Genomic DNA, 23,524 nt, shown 5'->3' on the forward strand with positions numbered 1-23,524 from the left:
TGCTTTGGATACTGTGTCTCCCTCTCTCTCTCCCCCTCCTCAGCTCATTCTCTGTCTCTCTCTGTCTCAAAAATAAATAAACATTAAAAAAGCATGGAGTAGATGGGAGAGAGGTGATTCAATTCAACAATCATAAGATTAGAAGGTGTGTGTGTGTGTGTGTGTGTGTGTGTGTGTGTGTGTGTGTGTGTGTTTTAGATTGAGGAAATCTGAATATTTTTGTATCCTCTGGGCAGAGGATGGAAGAAGAAACCCGAAGATAATGAAGGAGGGATGGTTTAGAATAGGATTAACAGGAAGGGAGACAGAAGGGAAAGATTTCGAAGACACAAAGTAGCTAACACAAAGAAGAAAATGAAGCAGAGGAAAATGTCAAGTCCATGTTTGTCCACTTCGAGTGAGCTTAGGTCTGGTGTGGAGGGAGTTGGGGGAGGAGGGAAAGGTTGATGCACACTCTGCATCCCAGAAAGCCTCTGACAGCCAAAGTCCACAGCAGATTCTTCCAGTCTAAAAGGACCACTTGGAGGCATCTCAAAGTAAAGCAGGAAGCTCCTTCCAAACCTTTACCTTAAAAGGGAGGGAGAAGGAGGCCTGGAAAAGATGGATGTTAAAGTGTAGTCTTGGGAACGCAAACATTGGGTCACAAAGAACTCAACAATTGCCGAAATCAAGGACAAGTACTCTGGTACACAAACCTGGTAACTTGCATTTTAGAGACAGAATTAAGCCAGCTGAAACAATTTCAAGCCCCGCCCAAGTCCTGTCAATCATCCCCTCTCCATTTCTTGATTGGTCAGTGCAGTGCAAACGCTCTGGCTTAAACGGGCTTAGTTTAGCATTGATTGGCATGAGAAAGAATCCAATGGTGCCCAGTGATTGGCTGACCTGTCTAGGCCCCGGCCAATCCTGAAAGGGGCGGGCTGGTTAAGCGTCAGGTTCCCCCAAGCAGCTTTCCTTGGAAGTACTGGTCAGCCCAGTGACTGGCCCTTTTCTCCTTTCCGGCCCTAATACAGTAGCCGATGGAGCTTTCTTACCAGACCCTCAAATTCACGCACCAGGCACGGGAAGCGGTAAGGAAAGCATATACAAAAAAGAAAAAAAAGGAACCGTACCAGGAACTCCTCTCCCCTGTTGCTTCAGGCCGATTCGCGTGTCTCTGGTTGCTATGGCGACAGAGTACCCAGCCGCGTGGCGCAAGCGCAGTGAGGGACGGTAGGCCCCACTGGTCAACTCCCGGGGCTGGGCTTCAGGTGGTGATGGGGATAGGATGGATCCGGGACAGGGGCGGGTTTGGGAGTGACTACGGGTTTGATGAAAGGAGCTGCAGTTTGTGATTGAGGAAACGGTTTGGTATTTATTAAACAGGCTGCCTTGATGGGTGAGCGGGTTTGGGGGAGTGGTCAAAATGAAGAGTGTTGAAAAGCAGGACAGCTCTGACCTGCGAGCTGGGACACTGGGTTCTGGTCCTGATTGGCCACTTACCGAGGCCGAGGGATCTTAGGTATTTAGTTCCCCCCTCGCGCTTGAGTTACCTTATTTGAAAGTAAAGTAAATGGACTATAATCCTTTTCACACGAAGATTACATGAACTTTACAATACGTACGTGGTTTCTGTTGTATCATCTGCTAAAAGGCCAGCAGTACTTTCCACAACAACGCACATGAATTGAGGACATAATGCCAGGCACTGGGGAGAAAACAATGCTTTGGTGGGGAGAGAGGATAAATAAAATTAAGTTAAAAAAAATACTGATGGGGGTGCCTGCGTGGCTCAGTGGGTTAAGCGTGGGACTCTTGATCTCAGCTCACGTCATGATCTCACTGTTGGTGAGATCTAGCCCTGCTTAAGGCTCTGCACTCTTAGCTCCTGGGATTCTCTCTCTCTTCCTCTCTCTCTGCTCCCCCCGCTCCCCACGGCTAGCTCTCTCTCAAAATAAATAAACTTAAAAAAAAAACAACAACAAAACTTATACCTGGGCCCCACCTCTAGAGATTCTGATTTACTGATGTGGGATGGATTCTGTGCATCGACATTTTTTTTTTTAAGCCCAACAGGTGATTACAGTGTGTAGCCAAGGTTATGAATCTCTGCCCTAGTGTGTCCCACTTTTTAAAAATACTAACAATACAAAAGATGATGTAATCTTCTGTTTGGCCTCACATTCGCCTCTACCTACCAACCTCCATTCCATTCCAGCTTCTGGAAAAGATTGGTGACGCTTGGTGTTGCTACTGCCTCATGTCTGGATTGTGCTCAAGCCCATTTCAATCCAGCCCAAACTACCCACATCAGAGCCTTTTGTGTTGTCTTTTAATAAAGCGGATTCCTGGATCTCACCAAGATTTACTGAATCAGAAATAGTTTGGGATAGGGTCTTGAAAAGTGCCTTATAAACACACACCCAGGTTTAAAAACCACTGCCCTCCGATTAAGCTTCCCACTTCTGCTCAGGTCCCAGCCTCGCACAGGGCTCTGTGGTGACAGCTCGGAGATTTGGAGCCTGCCTGGGATTCTGTGTCTCTCTCTCTGCCCCTCCCCTGCTTGTGCTCTGTCTCTCGGTCTCTCAAAAATAAATAACCATTAAAAATAAATAAAACCCATTGCCCTAAATAGTCTCATACATTTTCATGATTTCCAATGCCATCTATATGCCCACAACCCCCTACTACCCAAACTGACTCTAGACTGGATTACTTTGCTGGGCCCCAAGCCCACATAGTGTCCTAGAAGATGGAAATACAGAGAGGACAATGAATCAACAGATTACTTGACAAATCTTGTGTCATGTGTCTGCATCTTAATTTGTTCAATATCTGACTTTTTGCCTTCTCTTCTAAAACCTGTACCTTCGTCTACTTGGGAATGTGAAACCAACATCCACCCAATTGCTCAAATCAGAATTCTCAGAGTATCCTTAGCTCCTTCCTCCTAGTCCCTCCCTTCTGTCCTCTACATAAGGAAGACAGCAGCAAACCTTTTGTTCCACTTCTACAATAGGTCTTTAATCATCCCTCTCTCCACAGCTGAGAGCCTGACCCAACCACCATGATTTTTTACCTGAACCACCGCAACAACCTCCTAACTATTCTTCCCATTGGTTTTTGCCTCCCTCTAGTCCATTCTTCATCCAGTGATCTTCCTAAAATCGTGTCACTCCCTGGCTGGGGTCCTTTTATTGGCTTTTCATTACCCTTGGGATAAAACCCCCGAACTTTGACATAACCTACGGAGTACTGCAATGATGTGGCCCAACTTCCACATCCGGCCTCTTCCTCACCACTTTCCACTTTGCCTCCCACAGCTCCTTTGATCTGTGGCACGTTCTCTTTGATCTGACATGTCTCTGAACTCCATATACTCTGTACCATACAAGTTAGTATTTAATTGTGATTAATTTGTTCCTACCTGTTTCCTGCATGTAACGAGGCCTCTCCAACAGAATTCATGTAACCTGAAGGCACACCCAGTTTTATTTTTTCGTTTTATTCCCTAGGTGGTGCTGAGAGACATATTTAGGTATGCCCATTGGTGTCTCGATTTTGCAGGGGGTGCAAGTGCAAGGAGTTGTGATTAGTTGTGTCTGCAGAAGGAATAAGGTGGAAGTGGGTGCAGCGATCTGGTGAACTGGATATAAAAAGGACTGTGTGGGGGCGCCTGGGTGGCGCAGTCGGTTAAGCGTCCGACTTCAGCCAGGTCACGATCTCGCGGTCCGTGAGTTCGAGCCCCGCGTCAGGCTCTGGGCTGATGGCTCGGAGCCTGGAGCCTGTTTCCGATTCTGTGTCTCCCTCTCTCGCTGCCCCTCCCCCGTTCATGCTCTGTCTCTCTCTGTCCCAAAAATAAATAAACGTTGAAAAAAAAAAAATTTAAAAAGGACTGTGTGTCCACAAGGAATTTTGATCATCTACATCATCTACTATATTAGGACTTCCAGAATACATGCTTTTTATTTGGCTGATTTTTATTGTTGTTTCAAATATATATATGTATGTATACATATGTATATACATACATACATATATATATATATATACATACATACATATATATATATATATATATTTATACGTATATATGTTGCTCTGAGGTCTTCGATTTCTCCAAGAAGAAATCCTCTACACTTTCCTACAGGAATGAGGGCAAAATAAGCATGATTGCCATTGTTGTAGGAGTTAAGCAGGGAAAGGCAGCTATGTGGAAGGTGGGGGTTTCTCCTCACTTAATTACTTATTACTTATACTTAATTACTCCTTCCTTAATTACATAATTGGGTACTGGAGCACCTGGGTGGCTCAGTCAACTAAGTGTCCAACTCTTCTTGATCTGGGCTCAGGCCTTGATCTCAGGGTTGTGAGTTCAAGCCCTGCTTTGGGCTCTGCGCTGGGCATGAAGCCTACTTTTAAAAAATATATGTAATTGAATACTTAATTACTCTTTCCTTCCCAAAGTTTATCCGGCTGTGTTTCTCCTCAGGGTAAATGTCCAATCTTTAGCCAGGGGAGGGGAGGGATTGTCACCTGACTGGGGTGAGGGAGGGAATCTCTTATACTGTGTTCAGCCTGCTCCTCATTACTTCTGTCCTTAGAGGTGCCTGGTGACTCCAGAAGTAGCCAGTGCCGTGAGTTCCTGTAATTGTCTAGGGCTCTGTCATACTTAATGTGCTTCTTGTTCACTACTTTACCTACAGGTGTTGGTTTTCTTTGATTTTGGTTGTCTTTGCTGTTGTCTTTTTTTGCTCTTTTTAAAAAATGTTTATTTGTTTATTTGATGGCGGGGGAGGGCAGAGAGAGAGAGAGAGAGGAGAGGGAGAATCCCAATCAGGCTCCATGCTGTCAGCACAGAGCCCAACATGGGGCTTGATCTCATGAACCGTGAGATCATGGTCTGAGGAAAATCTAGTCGGATGCTCAACCGACTGAGTCACCGAGGTGCCCCTCTTTGCTCTCTTAAGTCAGCAGGCATTTATCTATTTGCTTTCCATATTTCAAATTTTTTTATTTTTTATTTTTTAAATAAATTTATTGTCAAATTGGCTTCCATACAACACCCAGTGCTCATCCCAACAAGTGCCCTCCTCAATGCCCATCACCCACTTTCCCTCTCCCCCACCCCTATCAACCCTCAGTTTGTTCTCTGTATTTAAGAGTCTCTTATGGTTTGCCTCCCTCCTCTCTGTTTGTAACTTTTTTTTCCCCTTCCCTTCCCCCATGGTCTTCTGTTAAGTTTCTCAAGACCCACCAATGAGTGAAAACATATGGCATCTGTCTTTCTCTGACTTATTTCATTTAGCATAATACCCTCCTGTTCCATCCACGTTGCTGCAAATGGCAGGATTTCATTCTTTCTCATTGCCAAGTAGTATTCCATTGTATATATAAAACACATCTTCTTTATCCATTCATCCATTGATGGACATTTAGGCTCTTTCCATAATTTGGCTATTGTTGAAAGCGCTGCTATAAACATTGGGGTACATGTGCCCCTATGCATCAGCACTCCTGTATCCATATGTCAATTTTGTGGTCATAACTGCTTGTTGTCACTCTTCTAGGGTCTTTGTCCTTTTCTTTTTCACTTATTTCTGCTCTAATCTTTATTATTTCCCTCCTTCTACTGGCTTTTTGGACTTTGTTCTTCCAGATCCTTTAGATGTAAGGTTAGGTTGTTTATTTGAGATTGCGAGATTTTTCTTGCTTTTGAGGTAGGCCTGTATTGTTATAAACTTCACTCTTAGGACAGCTTTTGCTGCATCTCGCAGATTTTGGACCATTGTGTTTTCATTTTCATTTGTCCCCATGTCTTTTTTTGATTTCTTCTTTGGTTTCTTGGTTGACCCATTCATTGTTTAGTAGCATGTTATTTAGCCTCTGTGTATTTGTATTCTTTGCAGATTTTTTCTTGTGATTGATATCTAGTTCCATAGTGTTGTAGCTGGAAAAGATGCATGATGTGATTTCAATGTTTTTTAATTTACTGAGATTTGTGGCCTACCATGTGATCTATCCTGGAGAATGTTCCATGTGCACTTGAAAAGAATGTGTATTCCGCTGTTTTGGGATGGAATGTTCTGTATTTATCAGGTCTACCTGGTCTAATGTGTGGTTCAGAGCCACTGTTTTCTTGTTCATTTTCTCTCTGGATGATCAATCCATTGATTTAAGTGGGGTGTTAAAGTCCTCTATTATTACTGTATTACTGTCAATTTCTTCCTTTATGTCTGTTAATAGTTGCTTTATGTATCTGGGTGCTCCCATGGTGGGTGGAGTCTTTGTTCTTGACGGATCATTGTGTTTTTATTCCTTTATCATAGTTTTAATGTGGTTTTGGGAGGAATAAAAGATAAATGGTCTCTACAGCATTTTTTATTTTACAGATATTTATTGAATACCTACTGAGTACAATGAATCACAGTAGTTGCTTTTGCAGGGGTTCAGAGGAGTGAATATATAAAATCAACTAATGTATGATTCATATCTAAAAGATAACTTAGGGGTGTCTGGGTGGCACAGTTGGTTAAACGTTGGACTCTTGATCTCAGCTTAAGTCATGATCTCACAGTTTGTGAGTCTGAGCCCCACATCAGGCTCTGCACTGATGGTAGAGCTTGCTTGGGATTCTGTCTCTCCTTCTCTCTGCCCCTCCCCTACTCATGCATGCTCTCTCTCTCTCTCTCTCTCTCTCTCAAAATAAATAATAAAAATAAACTTTAAAAATTTTTAAAAAGAAAGAAAAGATAACTTAATTTTTTTGTTGGTTTCAAGTTAGGTGTTTGTCATACATATACTTATGTATTCAAATTTGGTTTTAAATATGGTTATTTCTTTGGAAATGATAGGAGCTGATGGCTGAGCATAAGAGAGTTAGACATTTTTGAATTCATATCCTGGTTTTTACTTAACACTGAGGTAAATACTTAGTAAACACTTAGCGCCCAACATGTATCAAACATGGTACTGAGATATCCATAAATGGGAGTATTGACTGTTGATTACCCTTAGAACATGACTCTTCTCTTGGTTTTCATGATACTACTACTTGGTTTTCAGTCTCCTAGTGTTCTACTTTCCTTCTTGGCTTCCTCGATGAGCTTCCCTTTCTCTGCCCCTTAAAGTCTTGTGCTTTAGGATCTGAACTTGCCTTTCTTGGTCAGCCTGCTTCTCAGACTTGATGCCTCCTTGATGCAGTAAGCAGACATCACCACACCTCCTTTTTCCCTGGAAATCATAATTGAATTCTTCCTTGTTGACCCCTTTCTCCCACCCCAGGAGACAATAAACTCCTTAAGGGCAAGGACTCTGGCAAGTTTCTTTCCTGACAAGCACACTGGTCATGCTTTTTCAGCGCTTCTCAGTCCTTAACATGCACACTAAACACTGAGATGTTTTGAAAATGCTGCTTCGATCCGGTAGTTCTGGGGTGGGGTGTATGTCGTGAGCTCTTGTGTAATACTCTTACTGCTGGTGATCTTTGGGTAGCAAAGATCTGGGAATGGAGAATTTGCTCCGATTCCATTTTAAACATAGTGTTTAATTTAAACATAGTGTTTAAACATAATTTCCAATCTGTATGCCCCTGCCACTTTCTTCTTTCCAACTTGAATTTAAAATCCTCTAAAATGTGCTAAGGGCAAGGCACCTCCAAGGAGCAGTTGCTTCAGTGTTTTTAATTTGACCACACGTTCAAAACAAATAAACAGTAATTGGTATCAGTGTACAAGAATGCTTTTGGAAAGCCATAATTGATCCACACATTCATGTGTGACACAAAATAATCCTGAAGCAAAGTTAATTTTATTCATTCTCATGTGTCATCATATGTACTTTTCAAAAGTTGTGACTTTGCGTCTGTGAGCCTTTGTATTAAAAATATCTACTCTAAGTGTTAGCTAATTAATGAGGTGGTTGACTAGGTTTGCAAATGAGTGTTGTTAAATGCCTTAGCTTTTATTAATTGCATGGGCCCCTAAAAAAAAAGAAGAGTAATTGAAAATTTAATTACATCAATGTTTTTCTTCAAAGAACTGAGGCGTATTAAACTTTAAATGTTTAAGCATTTAAGCATCTATTGAAATACCAATAGCTATAAACAATGTGCAGTTCTAAATACTAATTAAACAAACTCTAAATCACCATAAAGCAAAGCTGAATTTTAAGTAACTTTTATGTTTTAAGTGCTCTTCTCTGCTCTTACATAAGGAAGATTAACCACTTCACTGCTGACCACTGCTGCAGCCTTGTGGGTATCCTGTAAAATGTGGTGGCTGCCGTGGGACCACATTCTTTCTGAACTTGGACCAAGAAAGGGAGACTAATCAGACAACCTGGAACACTTTGCTGATGTCAGATGGCTACTCTTGGACACTTGTTTTTGTGTTTTATTTCTTTTTTTAACCACTAAAAGAGAATATGAGAGTATACAGATACGAATTTGTATATTTGATGTCTTGGGTTAAAAACACCCTTTCCTTTGGAAAAAATAACATTTATCAGGTTTTATTTTTAAATGTAAAAAGTATATATCTCACCACCCAGATAAAGCTTGTAGGCATTAAAACAATTGATATAGCCTTCTGCTTTCCACTGTGATAGCCTTCCTGCTGTACAAAGCTAGAAAACTGGCCTGCAGTTTATTTGTATTATAGATGAATAATCTGTTTTCAGACAGTGAACAATGTGCTCATGAGTAAAGGCCTTCCGCTTGAAAGAAGTAACTGGGTTCTGGCCCACACGGGAGTATCTACGCAGAGCACAGATGAGACAGAAAGGAGTTTGGGGAGAAAGGGGACCAGAGAGGAGGGTCTATGCAAACAAATTGCTCCATATTTCTGAGTTTGGGGCTGAATACTAAGCTGTGCATCCATCGAGTAAAAATGTACAAAGCTGGGGGGGGAAACCAATTACCAGGGAACAGTAAACTGAACACCTACCTACTGGTGCTCATAGAACCTCCTTATAGCATTGAAAGTCATCTTAATGTCAACCAGCCTGAGTGGAGAAATGTTGTGGACCAGCAGAGCACTTAGCTGAGATTCCGGGATTCTGTGCTAAACCAGCCCTAGAGCAAGGCTACTTTAGATATATCTTTCCTAACAAAGCTTAAGTACAAGACATGATAAGATCAGACTTACCTGTAAGTAACTGAACTATCTGCCAAAGTAAAACTCAACACACTTAAAAGAAGACAATAAAATCCAGATATTCGCAAAGACTGACATCCAATAAAAAACTACTAGCAGTCATAAGAAACAGAAAAATATAATAAAACCAGGACAAGCATCAGTTAACAGAAATGGGTTTAGAAATAGTAGAGAAGACAGCATTAGCAGACAAGGACTTTGGGGACCTCAGGAAAACATAAAGAGGAAAAAACCAGAAGATACAAAAAGAATAAAACACAACTTACAGAGTTGAAAAAGACGGTAATTTTAATCTAAAAGACTCACTGGAAACTATCTAAACCACAGCACATAGAAAAAGTCTGAAGAAAAAAATGGACAAAGCCTCAGTGACCTGAAGGACAATGTCAAGTAGTCTAACGTATGTGCAGTTCATAGCCCAGATTGGAGATGAAGACGAGGAAAAAATATGAAGAAACCATGGCCAAAATTTCCCCACAAACCCAAGAAACTCAAAAACTTGCAGGCAGGATACACATTTGTTGACTGTGACAACGCCATCTGCTACATCATAAGCTGCCCTCGGAGACACCCATGTGGCAAGGAACTGAAGGAAGCTTCCAGCCACTAGCCGACAAGAAACTGAAGCTCAGAGTCCTACAACTCATAAGGGACTGAATTCTGCCAATAGCCATAGGGGCAGAAGGAACACATTTGGGTGACAGAAATGTTCTAAGTCTGGGTTGGAGTTTTGATTACAGATGTGCACACATTCATGGGACTGGACACTTGAGATGGATGCATTGAACTATATTTAAAGGATACCTTAATAAAGCTGCTTTCAAAAATGGTATAAAAACGCAGGGGTGCCCAGTGGCTCAGTTAGTTGAGCATCTGACTCTTGACTTCAGCTTAGGTCATGATTCCAGAGTCGTGGGATCAAGCCCCACGTCAGGCTCTGCACTGAGTATGGATCCTGTTAAAGATTATCTCTCTCTCTCTCTCTCTCTCTCTCTCTCCCTTTACTCCCTCCCCGACTCGCACTCTCTCTGTCTGTCTGTCTCTCTTTCTCTCTCTCAAAAAAATACATAAATAAAGGGGTGCCTGGTTAGTTAAGTGGCCAACTTTGGGTCAGGTCATGATCTCACAGTTTGTGAGTTTGAGCCCCACGTCAGGCTCTGTGCTGGGAGCCTGGAGCCTGCTTCAGATTCTGTGTCTCCCTGTCTCTCTGCTCCTCCCCTGCTTTCGCTCTGTCTCTGTCTCTGTCTCTCAAAACTGAATAAACGTTACAAAATTTTTTTAAAAATTAAAAATGGTATAAAAATTCAAACAGTATTTAACCGAAAGGTATATAATGAAAAGTAAATGCCTTCTTCCCTACTCTCTGCCCCCCTGCCCACTTCTGGTTTCTCACCCTGTAAGAAACTATCATCTATAGTTTCTTATATATCTATTTAGAAATATATTTACATGTCATACTGCATATATATTTATATCTTTTTCTTTTCACAGAAGAGATTATTTTCTTCATTCTGTATTTCCCCCTTACTTTATTACATATCTTGGAAGTCTTTCCACAAATATTTATGGAGAACCTGAATGAGATACGTTAAGTTCTGGGGATATAGTGGTGAAAAAAAGATACTTCCTCTACCTTCATGGTGATTATATTTTAGTAGGAAAGGCAGCTAACAGGTAAACATAGGACCCCCAGGAAAGGAATTGCTGAAACATAGACTAGCCATACGTCCAACTTCCGTAGGTAATGCCAGACAACTTCCCACAGTGGTTATATCAGTTTATATTGCCCTTGCAGTGCATGAGAATTCCCATTGGTCCACACCGTTATCAATATGTGGTATTACCAATTATTTTTCCTTTATTTTATGTTTCCTTGATTACAAATGAGGTCAAGTACCTTTTGTTTATTAGCTATTTGGAGATGTCATTTTGCAAGGCACCTATTTTTCTTGTCCATTTTTCTATTGGGTTACTTTGTCTTTTTAATTGATTCTTTTGGGGAATGCATTATGGATTTGTATATTAATTCTTTCAAATGTTGATATTTTCAACATACCAAAATGTTCTCTTTTATGAACACAAATTCATATTTTAATTTTTTTTTTCAACGTTTATTTATTTTTGGGACAGAGAGAGACAGAGCATGAACGGGGGAGGGGCAGAGAGAGAGGGAGACACAGAATCTGAAACAGGCTCCAGGCTCTGAGCCATCAGCCCAGAGCCCGACGCGGGGCTCGAACTCACGGAGTGCGAGATCGTGACCTGGCTGAAGTCGGACGCTTAACCGACTGCGCCACCCAGGCGCCCCACAAATTCATATTTTAATAAAAGTCACTTTATTTATTTATTAAGTTTACTTATTTCTTTTGAGAAAGAGAGAGAGAGAGTGCTAGCAGGTTAGAGGCAGAGAGAAAAGGAGAGAGAGAGAATTCCAAGCAGGCTCCGCACTGTCAGGGTAGAGCCCAATACGGGGCTGGAAGTCACGAACCGCGAGATCATGGCTTGAGCCGAAACCAAGAGCCGGTAGCTTAACCGACTGAGCTACCCAGGTGCCCCGTAAAAATCACTTTATCAATCTTTTCTTCTACAGTTAATGTGGTTTTTTTTGTACCCTTAGAAAATCTTCTCCCTATTCCAAAATCATGAAAATATTCTTTTATATTATCTTCTAAAAATCATATTGTGCTCACATTTAGATCTGTAATCCATGTGAAACTGATTTGTGCACACACACACACACACACACACACACACACACACGTCTGTGTGTAAGGAAGGAGGTAGGACATACAATTTTTCCAAAAGCATTTACTGAAAAGATGTCCTTTCCAACACTGTTCTTCATCCATGTATATGCAGAATTGTTTCTGGGCCCTCAAGTCTGTTCCACTGGTCTAGTTGTCTATTTCCTGTGCTAATACCACACTGTCTTAATACCTATAGTTGCATAATCTCCATACCTATTAAATCAAATACTTCTACTGTTTTTTTTTAAATTAAATGGTTACTATTATTGACAAGACATATTTATATATTTCAGAATCAACTGTCAAACTCCACAAAGATTGGTGGACTTTGATTGGGATGGAATTGAATCTGAAGATAAACATGAGGAGAATTGACAATTTAAAACTAATGAGTCTTCTGGTCAATGCCTATCTTTTTTCTGACAACGTTCGTAATTTTTTGTCAGGAGCAATATAGGGTTTTCCGCATATTTGGTCCATCTTTTGTTAGATACGCTTTTAGTTTCTTGATACTATTGTAAGTGGTCACTGCAAATGGTTTCTTGTTTTTTTAAACTTCATTTTATGTTTATTATTGGTATGTAGAAACGTCATTGATTTTTGTATGTTGATTTTATTTGAGCAGCATCGCTAAATTCATTCATTCATTCTAAGAATTGTTTGTGGATTCTTTTGACTTCTTTTTCTACACAATCATATTATCCATGAATAAAGACAGAATTAATTCTTTTCAAATTCTTATGCCATTTGGTTTTCTTGCCTAAACTTCCTGATTTAGACCTCTATTATAATGTTGACTAGAAGTGGGGATAGGAGGCATTATTGTACCTGAGGGGGGAGACACTAGCAATCCAGGAACATCTTAATCCAATTTCGGGGACTGAGATTTTTCTGAGCCACACAGACAATGGGAAACTGAGCTTGGGCAGCTTAACTTCTCCTTTGTCCTTAGCCCTGAGTCCTAGGACTGAGCCCTCCTTCATATTTTTTACCAGCATCCCCTATTATGCTGTGTCCTAGATTCTAACTTTTGCACCTATAGCACCTTGAGGTTGTCAAACATACTACTTGGCATCTTAGTATCTTAGAGGCAGGCAAATATACTTGGGAAAAAGTGGCTTAAATGTCTTGGTTATGTCTGTGGATTAATGAATACATGTACATACGCAGGTAGATCTATAGGGCAATAAAATCCTATAAGTGAAGTTGTTATGTCCAAGATTTTTTATATGTGTATATTTGGCATAGGTGCATCTGTAGACTAAAGTTCTTGTGGAACTCAATGAAAACCATCCAAATGAGAGCATTTTTTAACCATCCCCATTGAGCTTGCTGTAGCAAAGGAGTCGGGTACCGTCACTTGCATGTATCTGGCAGAGAATCAAAGGCAGGCAAGGGAGTGGGAAAGCTTTGCAGTGAAAAAAAGGAAGGCTTCAGGTATTTTCTGATTGGAGGTTGTTGACTTGGGGAAAGCTGGAGGCAGGCTACCCAGAAGCAGGGTACCTTATGTACCTGATTTGGACAGCATATTTGGCTTTCTCTGCTCTGTCCTGATTTGGAAGCTGGGGGCAAAAATTGTGAGGCTGTCAGTTGTTGACCGAATCCTAACCGTTCTGGGCCAATTGCTACAAGAGGCTGTGATTTAGTTGTCTGGACTGCTTGCCGTGGAGGCTGTGGTTCGGTGTTCTGGGTTGGTTGCTGCAGAGGTTGTGGTTTGGCTTCCTGAGCTTATGTGGGTCTGACCATTACCCATTTATATATTCAGTCTCTCATTCGTAAAGTGATGTTGCTGTACCAAAGAATGTATGCTTTCAGCATTTTGCCTATTAACTCCAATAAACGTTGTATCAATTTACACGTCTACTAGTAATGCATGATAATTTGTTCTAACACAGCAGGCTGTTCTTTTGAACTTGACTCATCTAATAGGTAAAATTTTGTATCACATTATGTTTTTCATTTGCATTTTTGTAAGATTGAGCATCTTTTCATACAATTAAGAGTCATTTGTGTTTCCTTTCCAGTGAACCATCTTTTCCTATGTTTTGCTCATTTTTATAGCAAATTGTGGTCTTTTTTTCCCGCTGATTTGTGAGAGCTTATTATATATAAAGGAGGTTGGCCTTTGAATGTTTAAAAAAAAAATGTAAATCTTTCCCAGATTGCTGTCTTTTGACCTTGTTTTTGATTTCTAAAATTTTTATGTAGTTAAATTTATCAGTCTTTTTAATTAATGGTTTCTGGGTTTGTGTCCAAGAAAGCCTTATTTACTCTGAGATTAAAAAAAATAATCCCATGCCAAGTAGTTTTATGTATGTATGTATGAACAATCTGAGAATACTACTTATTAATTAAAACAATGTCTTATTGTTCACAGAGGGGCTACTTGACAAAACTCTAATTGATCTTAAAATCCTCAGTAAAGGGGCGCCTGGGTGGCTCAGTCGGTTGAGCGTCTGGCTTCGGCTCAAGTCATGATGTCACAGTTTGTGGGTTCGAGCCCCGCCCCGCATCAGGCTCTGTGCTGACAGCTCAGAGCCTGGAGCCAGCTTCGAATTCTGTGTCTCCCTCTCTCTCTGCTCCTCCCCCGTTCATGCTCTCTCTCCGTCAAAAATAAATAAAAACATTAAAATTTTTTTTTTTTTTTTTAAATCCTCAGTAAACCTGAGGCTTCACGTCTTGGGAATTCTGGCGTATTCTCCAAGCGGGGAGGCAGTGGCTGTGGCACATAGATTCTCACGTGCAACATTTGCAAACTACAGGAGGGAGCCTCCCGAAGTTTCCACAAAGCAAGAGCCTCTGGTCTCCTGGGGAAGTGCCATCTCGGAACCCCCGCCGCCCTTGTCTCCCCCACCCCAAATTCCGTGTCCAAGGCAAGTCTCAGCTTATGTGGGGAAAATGTGTTCTTGAAGTCTAACACTGGCTTCGCTGTCACCTGGGCACTTTTCCTGGCGGGTTTCCACGGCCCAGTGGGCACTGCGGGAGCTCGGGCAGTCGCAGGCCAGCTTCTCTGAGAATAGGTTAAAGCTGTCCCTCCGTCACCGCCGCTGAGGGCATGGTGTGGTGCTAGCTTGATCAGCGGCTCCTCCGTGCAAACGTCTCCCCGCTCCTTAGAACATCAGTAGGGCGCTGGGCCACCGACTTGAAAAGGACCAGCTTTGCTGGTCAGCCCTAGGGCTTATTGGCCCGTGCAGACCCCACGTTCATTGTCAGCCCTCACAGCCGCCGCCCTCGGGCTTCCCGAAGCTGCACGAACATCGCCCACCACGCCTCACGCTCTTCTGGATCTTCTCATTGGTGTCAATGAGTTTTCCATAATTTATCGATTTCTTCAACTAGCACACGACTGTATTTCTGTATGCGATATAGCTGATCGGCATAAAATCTCCAAAATGGGTTCAGGAACGGAATGCGTGGCTCCTCCCACTTCAAAGATCGATGTTGTTTTTAAGTATCCGGATGCACTGGTTGCACCAGGTCATCATTTTGTGGAGCTGGGCACACTTGGGACCACAAAACACCTGCATCTTTGAATTCATTCTGCGTCCGGTAAATCCAGCTTCTTCCTCTTCCTGGGATGAAGACAGCGATTCTTGCTTTGGTAGGAAGGAGCACAGCAATGCAAAGACAGGAGAGGCCGTAAGGGGCCTGTGCCCTGGGTAATGGGAGGTCTGTCAACACTGGTAGTGAGTCAGCGGGGACCTCTTTCCGCCTGGCCCGATGGGCTCCAGACGGTTGTGCCTTCCCTGACTTGCTTTTTTGTTCACCTGAGGTCATTTCTGAACCGAGTCCAAGTTTTCACTAGTGCTTTTAGAGTCATTCTGAATTCCTTTTTCTCAGAATGCAGTAGCTGAAGTTTTCAGTCTTCCCACCCCCTGCCCCGGGGGGGCGGTCATAGTTGAAGCAGGACTCAAAAGACACAGTGGGTGGCTGCAATTCATCATCCAGATCTGCCTCCTCAACTTCAGGGAGGGAGCCCATTGGCTTTCTATCCAAATTAAAAGTTTTTATTTTCCCTTCCTGAATCTTTGGGTTGTTAGAACCTTCTCTTTTGCCTTGGGCAACAGGCCTCCTGCCCACTTTCCAAGTCTAAGCTGTCTAGACTTTGCTTGTTTTTGTCTGATTTGGTTTTCTCTGAGCCTTGCGCTCTTGCATTTTAAGGCGGTGCAGTCTGAAGCAACCGCGACAGAGTGAACACTTGTGAAGGCAGTGGCCCTCTTTCCTTCTTTCTGGACAGCCCTACAGAGGGCGTTTCTTCCTTGTGTTGTCTTGGGAGAGAGGCCTTGGGCTTTCCTCCCTGGAGAAGGCCTGGCGTGATTTCTGGCCGAGCAAAGCAGAGGACTTCTCATGTCCTTTGGCACCCACCAGGACTTTGTCCCTTTGGGAAGACTGGTGCCCCTTGCTTTGACTCACAGCCCCTTTCCTTTGGGGCCACCCAGGTGGCATTCTTGGCTGTGTCCCCGTCTGTCCTGAGAGGCACCAGAGTGGCCTGGAGAAGGCCACTGCAGCGTGGGCCTCCGACAGGGATCTGTGCTGGTTCCGGGCAACTGCTGAGGACCCGCAGACAGTGGACGGGACAGCGTGTAACCAGAAGATTCCTGTTCTCAGGGCTAAATTGGAGCAACGCTGTGGCTCTTCCCGTCTCCTCTCACGACTGTGGGACACCGGGTGAGGCCTCTTGAGCTCGGAGGCTTTTCTGTGGTTTTTCTGTCTGTGCTCAGGGCCGTCTGATCGGCCGCTGGAGGCTTTTGCAGGGTTGTGGCTGGTCTCCCTCGGTTCTGGCCTCCTAAGGAGCAGTTCCAGGATGCTTTGGGGAATCCTCTTCTCCAAAGCAGGCTCAGTGTTTGATCCATGGGAGCCAGCCTCTGCCCCTGGGCCACGTCCCTGGCCAGGTCACCAGATTGCTGGTATTTGTGCAGGTGACTGACTGTCCCGTCACCCTGGTCTCGGGGAGCACAGCTACTGAGTGGAGCCAGGCAGAGAGTCCCTTCAAATCTTGTTGCAGCTTCTTCAGGTCAGGGCCTGTGGCTGGCTCGCCTGCAGCTCCTGCACCACGGGGTGCCCCGACCTCTCTGCCCTTGCTCGGGCGGGGCTCATGTGCCACCTCTGGCCCCATGTGGACCTGGCCCGGACCAGCGTGCCCTGGAGAGCTGGGCCTGCAGCCTGGGCGTGCCCGGCAGCCCGGCTTCTGGTCCTCGGCGTGCGGAGCCAGCGCAGTGGCCAGCCCAGCCCCGGACCCTGACCCTGGCCCTAGAAAGACCCACCCACGCTGTCTGTGTGGGCTGTGGACCTTTACCCCAGGAAATTGACTCCTGTAGGGGGTCCCTGGGCCCCCTGCCCAGCTCTGGTCTGGTCCCTAGTGCCCTGCGCCTGCTGTTGACGACCTTTTCTAACCTCAGCTTAACCCAACAAAACGGGTAATACTGCCCCCATTTTATGAATGAGAGTACTGAGGTTTAGACAGATCAAATTAACTTGCATGTGGTCACATAACGGAAAGAGGTGAAGCTGGAACCTGAATCAAAGTAGTTTAGGTCCTGGGTGAACACACACCTCTGAGTAGGTGGAGGAATTGAGGCCTAGAGAGAGAAAGGGAATAGTTCAAAGTCACACAGTTTAGCCCCGTGAGGGCGGTAATAGTTCCTACATCTGGCTTGTCCCCAAAGTGGTGTAGGACACAGGCATCGAATACATTCTTGAATGAATGAATGAATGAATAGCCATTTGCTCTGACCACCTGAACATTGGCAGTAAAGCCTGAGTCAGATGAGCCTAAGCCCAACTCCCCCCAATTATCCTTGAGGGCACTTACCCTTATCTTAGAAGGACTACATTTTATTTAGTATTTATTTATTTATTTGAGAGAGAGAGTGCAGGGGACAGGGGCAAAAGGAGAGAGAGAGAGAGAGAGAGAATGTAAGCAGGCTCCATGCTTAGTGCCAAAGCCTGATGTGAGTCTCCATCCCATAACCCTGGGCTCATGACCTGAGCTGATATCAAGAGTCCAACACTTAAGAAACTGAGCCATTGAGGTGCTCCTGCACTTTATTATTACTACTATTACAACTAAAACTAATCACTTAATAGTCTTAACTTAAAATGGCAGCATTGATTATAGCTCCTTTGATTGGATTGGATCCAATTAGATCCTAGTCAGATCTCCAGGAATTCACCTGGCCAGACCCCTTGCCCAAATCAGGAAAGCTCGCTGGTTGCACTTCCTTTATCTTTTTATATTTAAAGTTTTTAATCTCTTGAACAATGCTATGGGTATATGTTTTAAGTATTATTCAACTTTTCCTTCACTTTCCAGTTGTCTTAACATTATAAATAGTAGTTTACTTAGTCTAGATTTTCCCCATCATTTTAGGTTTAAAGATACCCCAAGTCTTAGAATTTATTAGATTTAAGAATTCCTGACAGTTTTTATATTTTCAATATTCTCAGGAGTATCAATTGGCAGTTCTAATGTTGCATGATTACTTCCATAATCATAAATCAAGTGTAAAGAAACGATAGGTAATGAAGAGAATAAATAAAATAAAAACACCACATTCCCACAACCCAGAGACACTATGGCGTTAACCAAAGGTGAACCTTAGTGTATATCCATACACCCCCCCAGATCCTTTTCTATGTGTATACAGTTACATACACACACACACGTTTTATCAAAATGAAATCATATAGTAAGTACTGTTCTTTAACCAACTAGTTCTCTAACCAGAGAACTTAGACAGTTCTCTAACTAGTCATGCATTGTATCTGGTTGTCATAGCCCTGAAGTCTCTTTGCATTGCCACAGCCCCCACCTGTACTTTCTCTATTGTTCTCTTCTTTTCTTTTTTATTTTCAACGGCACTGACTTGTTCCAGAAACCATGAGAACCGTTCTGCAGAACATCTCCCCTCCTAGATTTGTCTGATTGCTTCCTTGAGATCTCTATCTCTGAGGCTCGATCCCTGGAGAAAGAAAAGTTGGTTCTAAAGGCTTGATGGATTTATATCAAATCCTTTCATTTACCTCATAGGTGATACTGAGAACTTCACATCGCACATGTCAGGGGACTGATATCGCCTTTCTGTGCCCGGCAGTCTGATCTCCCCATCGTGCAGCTCTGTTGCAAGCAGAAAGTACCCTGTGTGAGCATGGGCTTTTGAAAAGAACACAAATATCATAATTCCGCAATCTGGTTCAGTGTTGAATAACAATGGCACCGTGTGGCATGGAAAGTCTTCTGTGTTTCAGTAGACTTTATACTTCTCTGAAATCCCAAATTCCATCACCAGTTCATACTCAGGATTAACAAGTGTCTCTTCTCATGGAACACACTGTTCCTGAGCATAGCTGACCAGTTCTGACTTTGTATTAAATACAATAAATGCCTTCCCTGGATCCGTAGACACTCTTTTGGTAGTTCTAGTGCTTTGTCAAGTTGTACAGTGTTTGAAACTTCGCAAGTTTCCTGGTACAAACAGGAGGTAATCAGGAAACAAACAAAAAACAAATTAGAACCTATGGGTATATATTCAAGCTTTTAAGTGAATATCAGATGCAGGGACTGTAAAATAGAACTATAATAAAAACATTTGAAAGAAGAAATGTGTCCTTTTTAACTGTTTGTTTTTGAGATGGAAAGCTTAATGCAAAATTTGGATCTTATTACAGAAATTGAAACGAGCCCATGCAAATTAATCTCCATTGCACCCGTAAAAAAGAAATTAAAAGCACTAATGTTGCATGTGGTGTATATACAGTAACATTTCCTAAATATCTTCTGGGTCTAAAACTAGGAATGATATTCAATGCTTCCTTTTCCTCAGGCTACAGTATCATAGGATTCAATTTTGAAACTGATAATGGAGGCATTTTTGTTGCACAATTGCCCACAAAGGAAATGAAGGAAGAAGAAAACAGCCAGATCATTGAAGCAGAGACAAATGAGATACCTCCCGTTCTATGTTCACTTCTGGTCCTCCTTTCTTTGGTAGACAGAAATTAATTGAGCATCTAATTGTGTCCATTGCAGGGGCACACCATCTTTTACAGTTTAAATTGGCCATTTGTTGATGGTCCATTCTTAGTTTTTTCATTCAGAAGACAACTTTCCATGCTAATTTGAATGGCCGGAGTATAAAGATGTTACAGATCTGGTAAACTTTACACTTTTAATCAATAACTTTATAAGACCACATTCTGTGTTTCAAGTGATAGCACATCTTAAATATTTCGCATTAGGTATTTAAACAGTATTTTCTTATACCTTTTTTCTGTTCTTACTAAATTCTGAACTACCACCAAACTTGTTTCAAAGAAAAAGTTGAAGTATTATTTCGAGGCCTGGAGCCCCCAAGTACAAGCCGTTTCACAATCTGCATAGTAGGAAAGCTCTCTTTGAAGCAGCTTCGTTACCAAACAGAATTCTGAATCACTGAACCAAAGGATGCCCCTGAATCCCCATCATCTGCCGTAGACATCAGGACTATTTGCCAAACATTGTGATTCTGGCCAAAACCCCCCGGAAATACTCTCAACTAGTGCTGGGATGGCTACCATTTTCCAGGAATGAAATCAAACCCCTGAACAAGCCTCTCTGATAGGTTATTTATATTCTTTGAAGAATATGGCCAACATTGCCCAGATCAGCCTAGGGTCCAGAAGTGCCTCCCTCTCAAGCATTAGACTTTTGTCCTCCAGTTCAGCCTGATCTCCCAAGAGTTCACAGGTCAGAGGGTCCACTGTGTAAACAACACTCCAGGGAATCCAAGGGAGATAATTCTGACAAATCCTCCAGTTCAAGTTGTGTCGAGGTGGCTGTGAAACCAAAGGCCCTACTTATGGATGGTGGACGATACGATTCCTAGGTTTTCCAGCCTCTGTGTATGTGAGGTGAAGTGGAGCAGGTGGGGTCTGGAGTCACGGGGGTGGGCAGCGTGGTGTGGAGGAGGAGGTGCCTCTGGGTGACTTTGTATGGATCTTCCCCTCCCTGTGAATGAAAACATAGCCCTGCACCCCATACCTACCAAGCCTGGGCAGGGAACCCGGATGTCAGAGTGGCTCTCTGCCAAGGTGGTGGATGTAATTCCTTGGCCTAGAAATTTTCTAATCTGTGAACAGTCCAACCCAAGTTGACGTTGTGTTTGCTTTTTACTTGCCAACGTATTAAATTTAAACAATTCATATGGATTGGCACTTAAGTTGCCATGTCCCCATCCCATTCCTGTGCCCAGAGGTAATTACATATCTGGGTTTTATTCCTTACTTCTTCTATGAGTGAAGGATTGTAGGTGTGTATGTGATTTTTCACTTTACAGTATGTCTTAGAATGATAGATCTACATATGCTGGAATTGGAAGATTCACAAGATACATTATTAAGTGGTGGGAAAAGGCAGGATGCCCAACAGTGTAAACAAAACTATCCTGTTTTCATAAACTTTAAAAAAGTTGCACATAGCTATGTTGATAGGTATGATATAATATTCTGAACGATTACACAAGAAATTAAAATAGTGGATAGAAGGAAGAGAGAATCTTTTATTTTTATTTTTTATTTTATTAAAAAAAATTTTTTTTAAGTTTATTCATTTTGAGAGAGAGCGACACACAGCGAGCAGGAGAGGGGCAGAGAGGGAGAGAGAGAATCCCAAGCAGGCTCTGCGCTGTCAGCGAGGAGCCCAATGTGGGGCTCCAACTCACAAACACAGGGATCATGACCCGAGAGGAAACCCGGAGTCAGATGCTTAACCGACTGAGCCACCCAAGGTCCCCAAGAATCTTTTCTTTTTAAACTGTACTGTTTGAAGTTTTTTTGTTTATCAAATTTAATTCAGGCTTGTGTTTCAAGCTTTCTTGCCCCAAGTAACACAATATTTGGGGGCGGCGGGGGGGGGGGGGGGGGGGCAGTGAGTGGGTGGAGCGAAAACACGATGTGCTCAGAATCTTTCCTCAGCGGTGTGAATAGATCCGGCTCATTCTTCTCACCGGTGCCTTGCTTTCCACGGTGAGCTTGCGCCGTGACTTATTTAACCACTGATGGATGTCTATAGCCTATTGCTATTTTTTTGCGAACGCGAATAATGTTGTATTAAACATCCTTGAACATTAATCACTGTGCATACATGGACTATTTCTACGATATAATATAATTGATCTTCTACAATGGAAATTGCTAGGAGTGGAATTGCTGGGTCAAGGAGTCTGTGCGTTTTTCATTTTGATAGATTTTGCCAATTTGCTCTATAAAAGGTTTGCACTAGTTTACATTTCCACCAGTCATATGTGAGAGCATATTCTTTCAGACCTTGCCAGATCTTTAAAAGATCTTTCTTTTAAAGAAATATGAGGGGCGCCTGGGTGGCTCAGTCGGGTGAGCGTTGGACTCTTGATTTCCACCCAGGTCATGACCCCAGGGTCATGGGATTGAGCCCCACGTTTGGGCTTGGGGCTGGGCATGGAGCCTGCTTAAGATTCTCTCTCTCTCTCTCTCTCTCTCTCTCTCCCCCTGTCCCTCTCCCTGTCCCCCACTCACGCACATGCACACACATTCTCTCTGTAAAAAAAAAAAAAAGGAATTTTTGTTTTACTGAAAGAGTCTTATTTTTGTCCAATGAACTGAAGAAATATTAACAATATTTAAGGTGATTTCTTCAACTTTTTTTTTTTCAACGTTTTTTATTTATTTTTGGGACAGAGAGAGACAGAGCATGAACGGGGGAGGGTCAGAGAGAGAGGGAGACACAGAATCGGAAACAGGCTCCAGGCTCTGAGCCATCAGCCCAGAGCCTGACGCGGGGCTCGAACTCACGGACCGCGAGATCGTGACCTGGCTGAAGTCGGACGCTTAACCGACTGCGCCACCCAGGCGCCCCTTCAACTTTTTTTTAAATACTTAAAAAATTTTTTTTAATCTTCATTTATTTTTGAGAGACAGAGAGACAGAGACAGAGCATGAGCGGGCGTTTTTTTAAATACTTAAAAAAAATTTTTTTTAATCTTCATTTATTTTTGAGAGACAGACAGAGACAGAGCATGAGCGGGCTTTGGGGCAGAGAGAAAGGGAGACACAGAATCCAAAGCAGGCTCCAGGCTCTGAGCTGTCAGCCCGGATCCTGGCACGGGGCTCAAACTCACAAACCATGAGATCATGACCCGAGCTGAAGCCAGAGGCTTAACCAACCGAGCCACCCAGGTGCCCCTAAGGTGGTTTCTTCAACTTTTATGTGCGTGGCCCATGATGACAAAACCAAAAAGTATACAGTAAAGGGAAATGTCTGCCCAGAGGGTTTCGTGTTTTCTTTTCTGTCCAGCACACCTACCCAGTGCTCACTCTGGGCTCGCTGGCTGGACATAGCTGATTGATCAGAGCACATAAAGGAGCGCCAGTGGTCGCCGCATCCCACGACGGGACCCGGGACCAGGACCGGCCCGGGCCCTGCCGCCAGGGTGGGGAGCAGGCTCTCACAGCGATGTGGGTGATCAGCAGCTCTTTCTCCCCACCATTTCCATTTTGAATCACTTCAAAATGTTGCACAAAAGGATTTCTATTTTCAGTCAGACCATTTGTTTTGTGAATCAGGGTAAAAAAGTTACTCAAATTATTTACATTCATTTTAGTCTTTTTTTTCTCTACCTCTCTCCATTT

General features: G+C 43.0%; 1 protein-coding gene and 1 long non-coding RNA gene across 3 annotated transcripts in view; one reads left to right on the forward strand and one right to left on the reverse strand.

Annotated features, from left to right (window-relative positions):
- The first annotated feature begins 921 nt into the window (after positions 1-921).
- KATNAL2 (katanin catalytic subunit A1 like 2) overlaps positions 922-23,524 on the forward strand; it is a 68,333-nt gene continuing 45,730 nt past the window's right edge. For both annotated transcript variants that reach the window (XM_025931209.2, XM_086682901.1), the window contains exon 1: positions 922-1,070. In XM_025931209.2, the coding sequence (XP_025786994.2) occupies positions 1,020-1,070 (51 nt within the window). In that variant the 5' untranslated portion in view covers positions 922-1,019. The remainder of the gene's footprint in view (positions 1,071-23,524) is intronic.
- The window catches only part of LOC147575604 (uncharacterized), a 36,733-nt gene continuing 31,659 nt past the window's right edge, over positions 18,451-23,524 (reverse strand). The window contains exon 11 of the long non-coding RNA XR_015242549.1: positions 18,451-18,998. This is a non-coding gene — a long non-coding RNA (uncharacterized LOC147575604). The remainder of the gene's footprint in view (positions 18,999-23,524) is intronic.

This window comes from Puma concolor, chromosome D3 (genome assembly GCF_028749965.1).
Source record: "Puma concolor isolate L17-30 chromosome D3, mPumCon1.1.hap2, whole genome shotgun sequence".
In the NCBI taxonomy this organism is placed as follows: domain Eukaryota; kingdom Metazoa; phylum Chordata; class Mammalia; order Carnivora; family Felidae; genus Puma; species Puma concolor.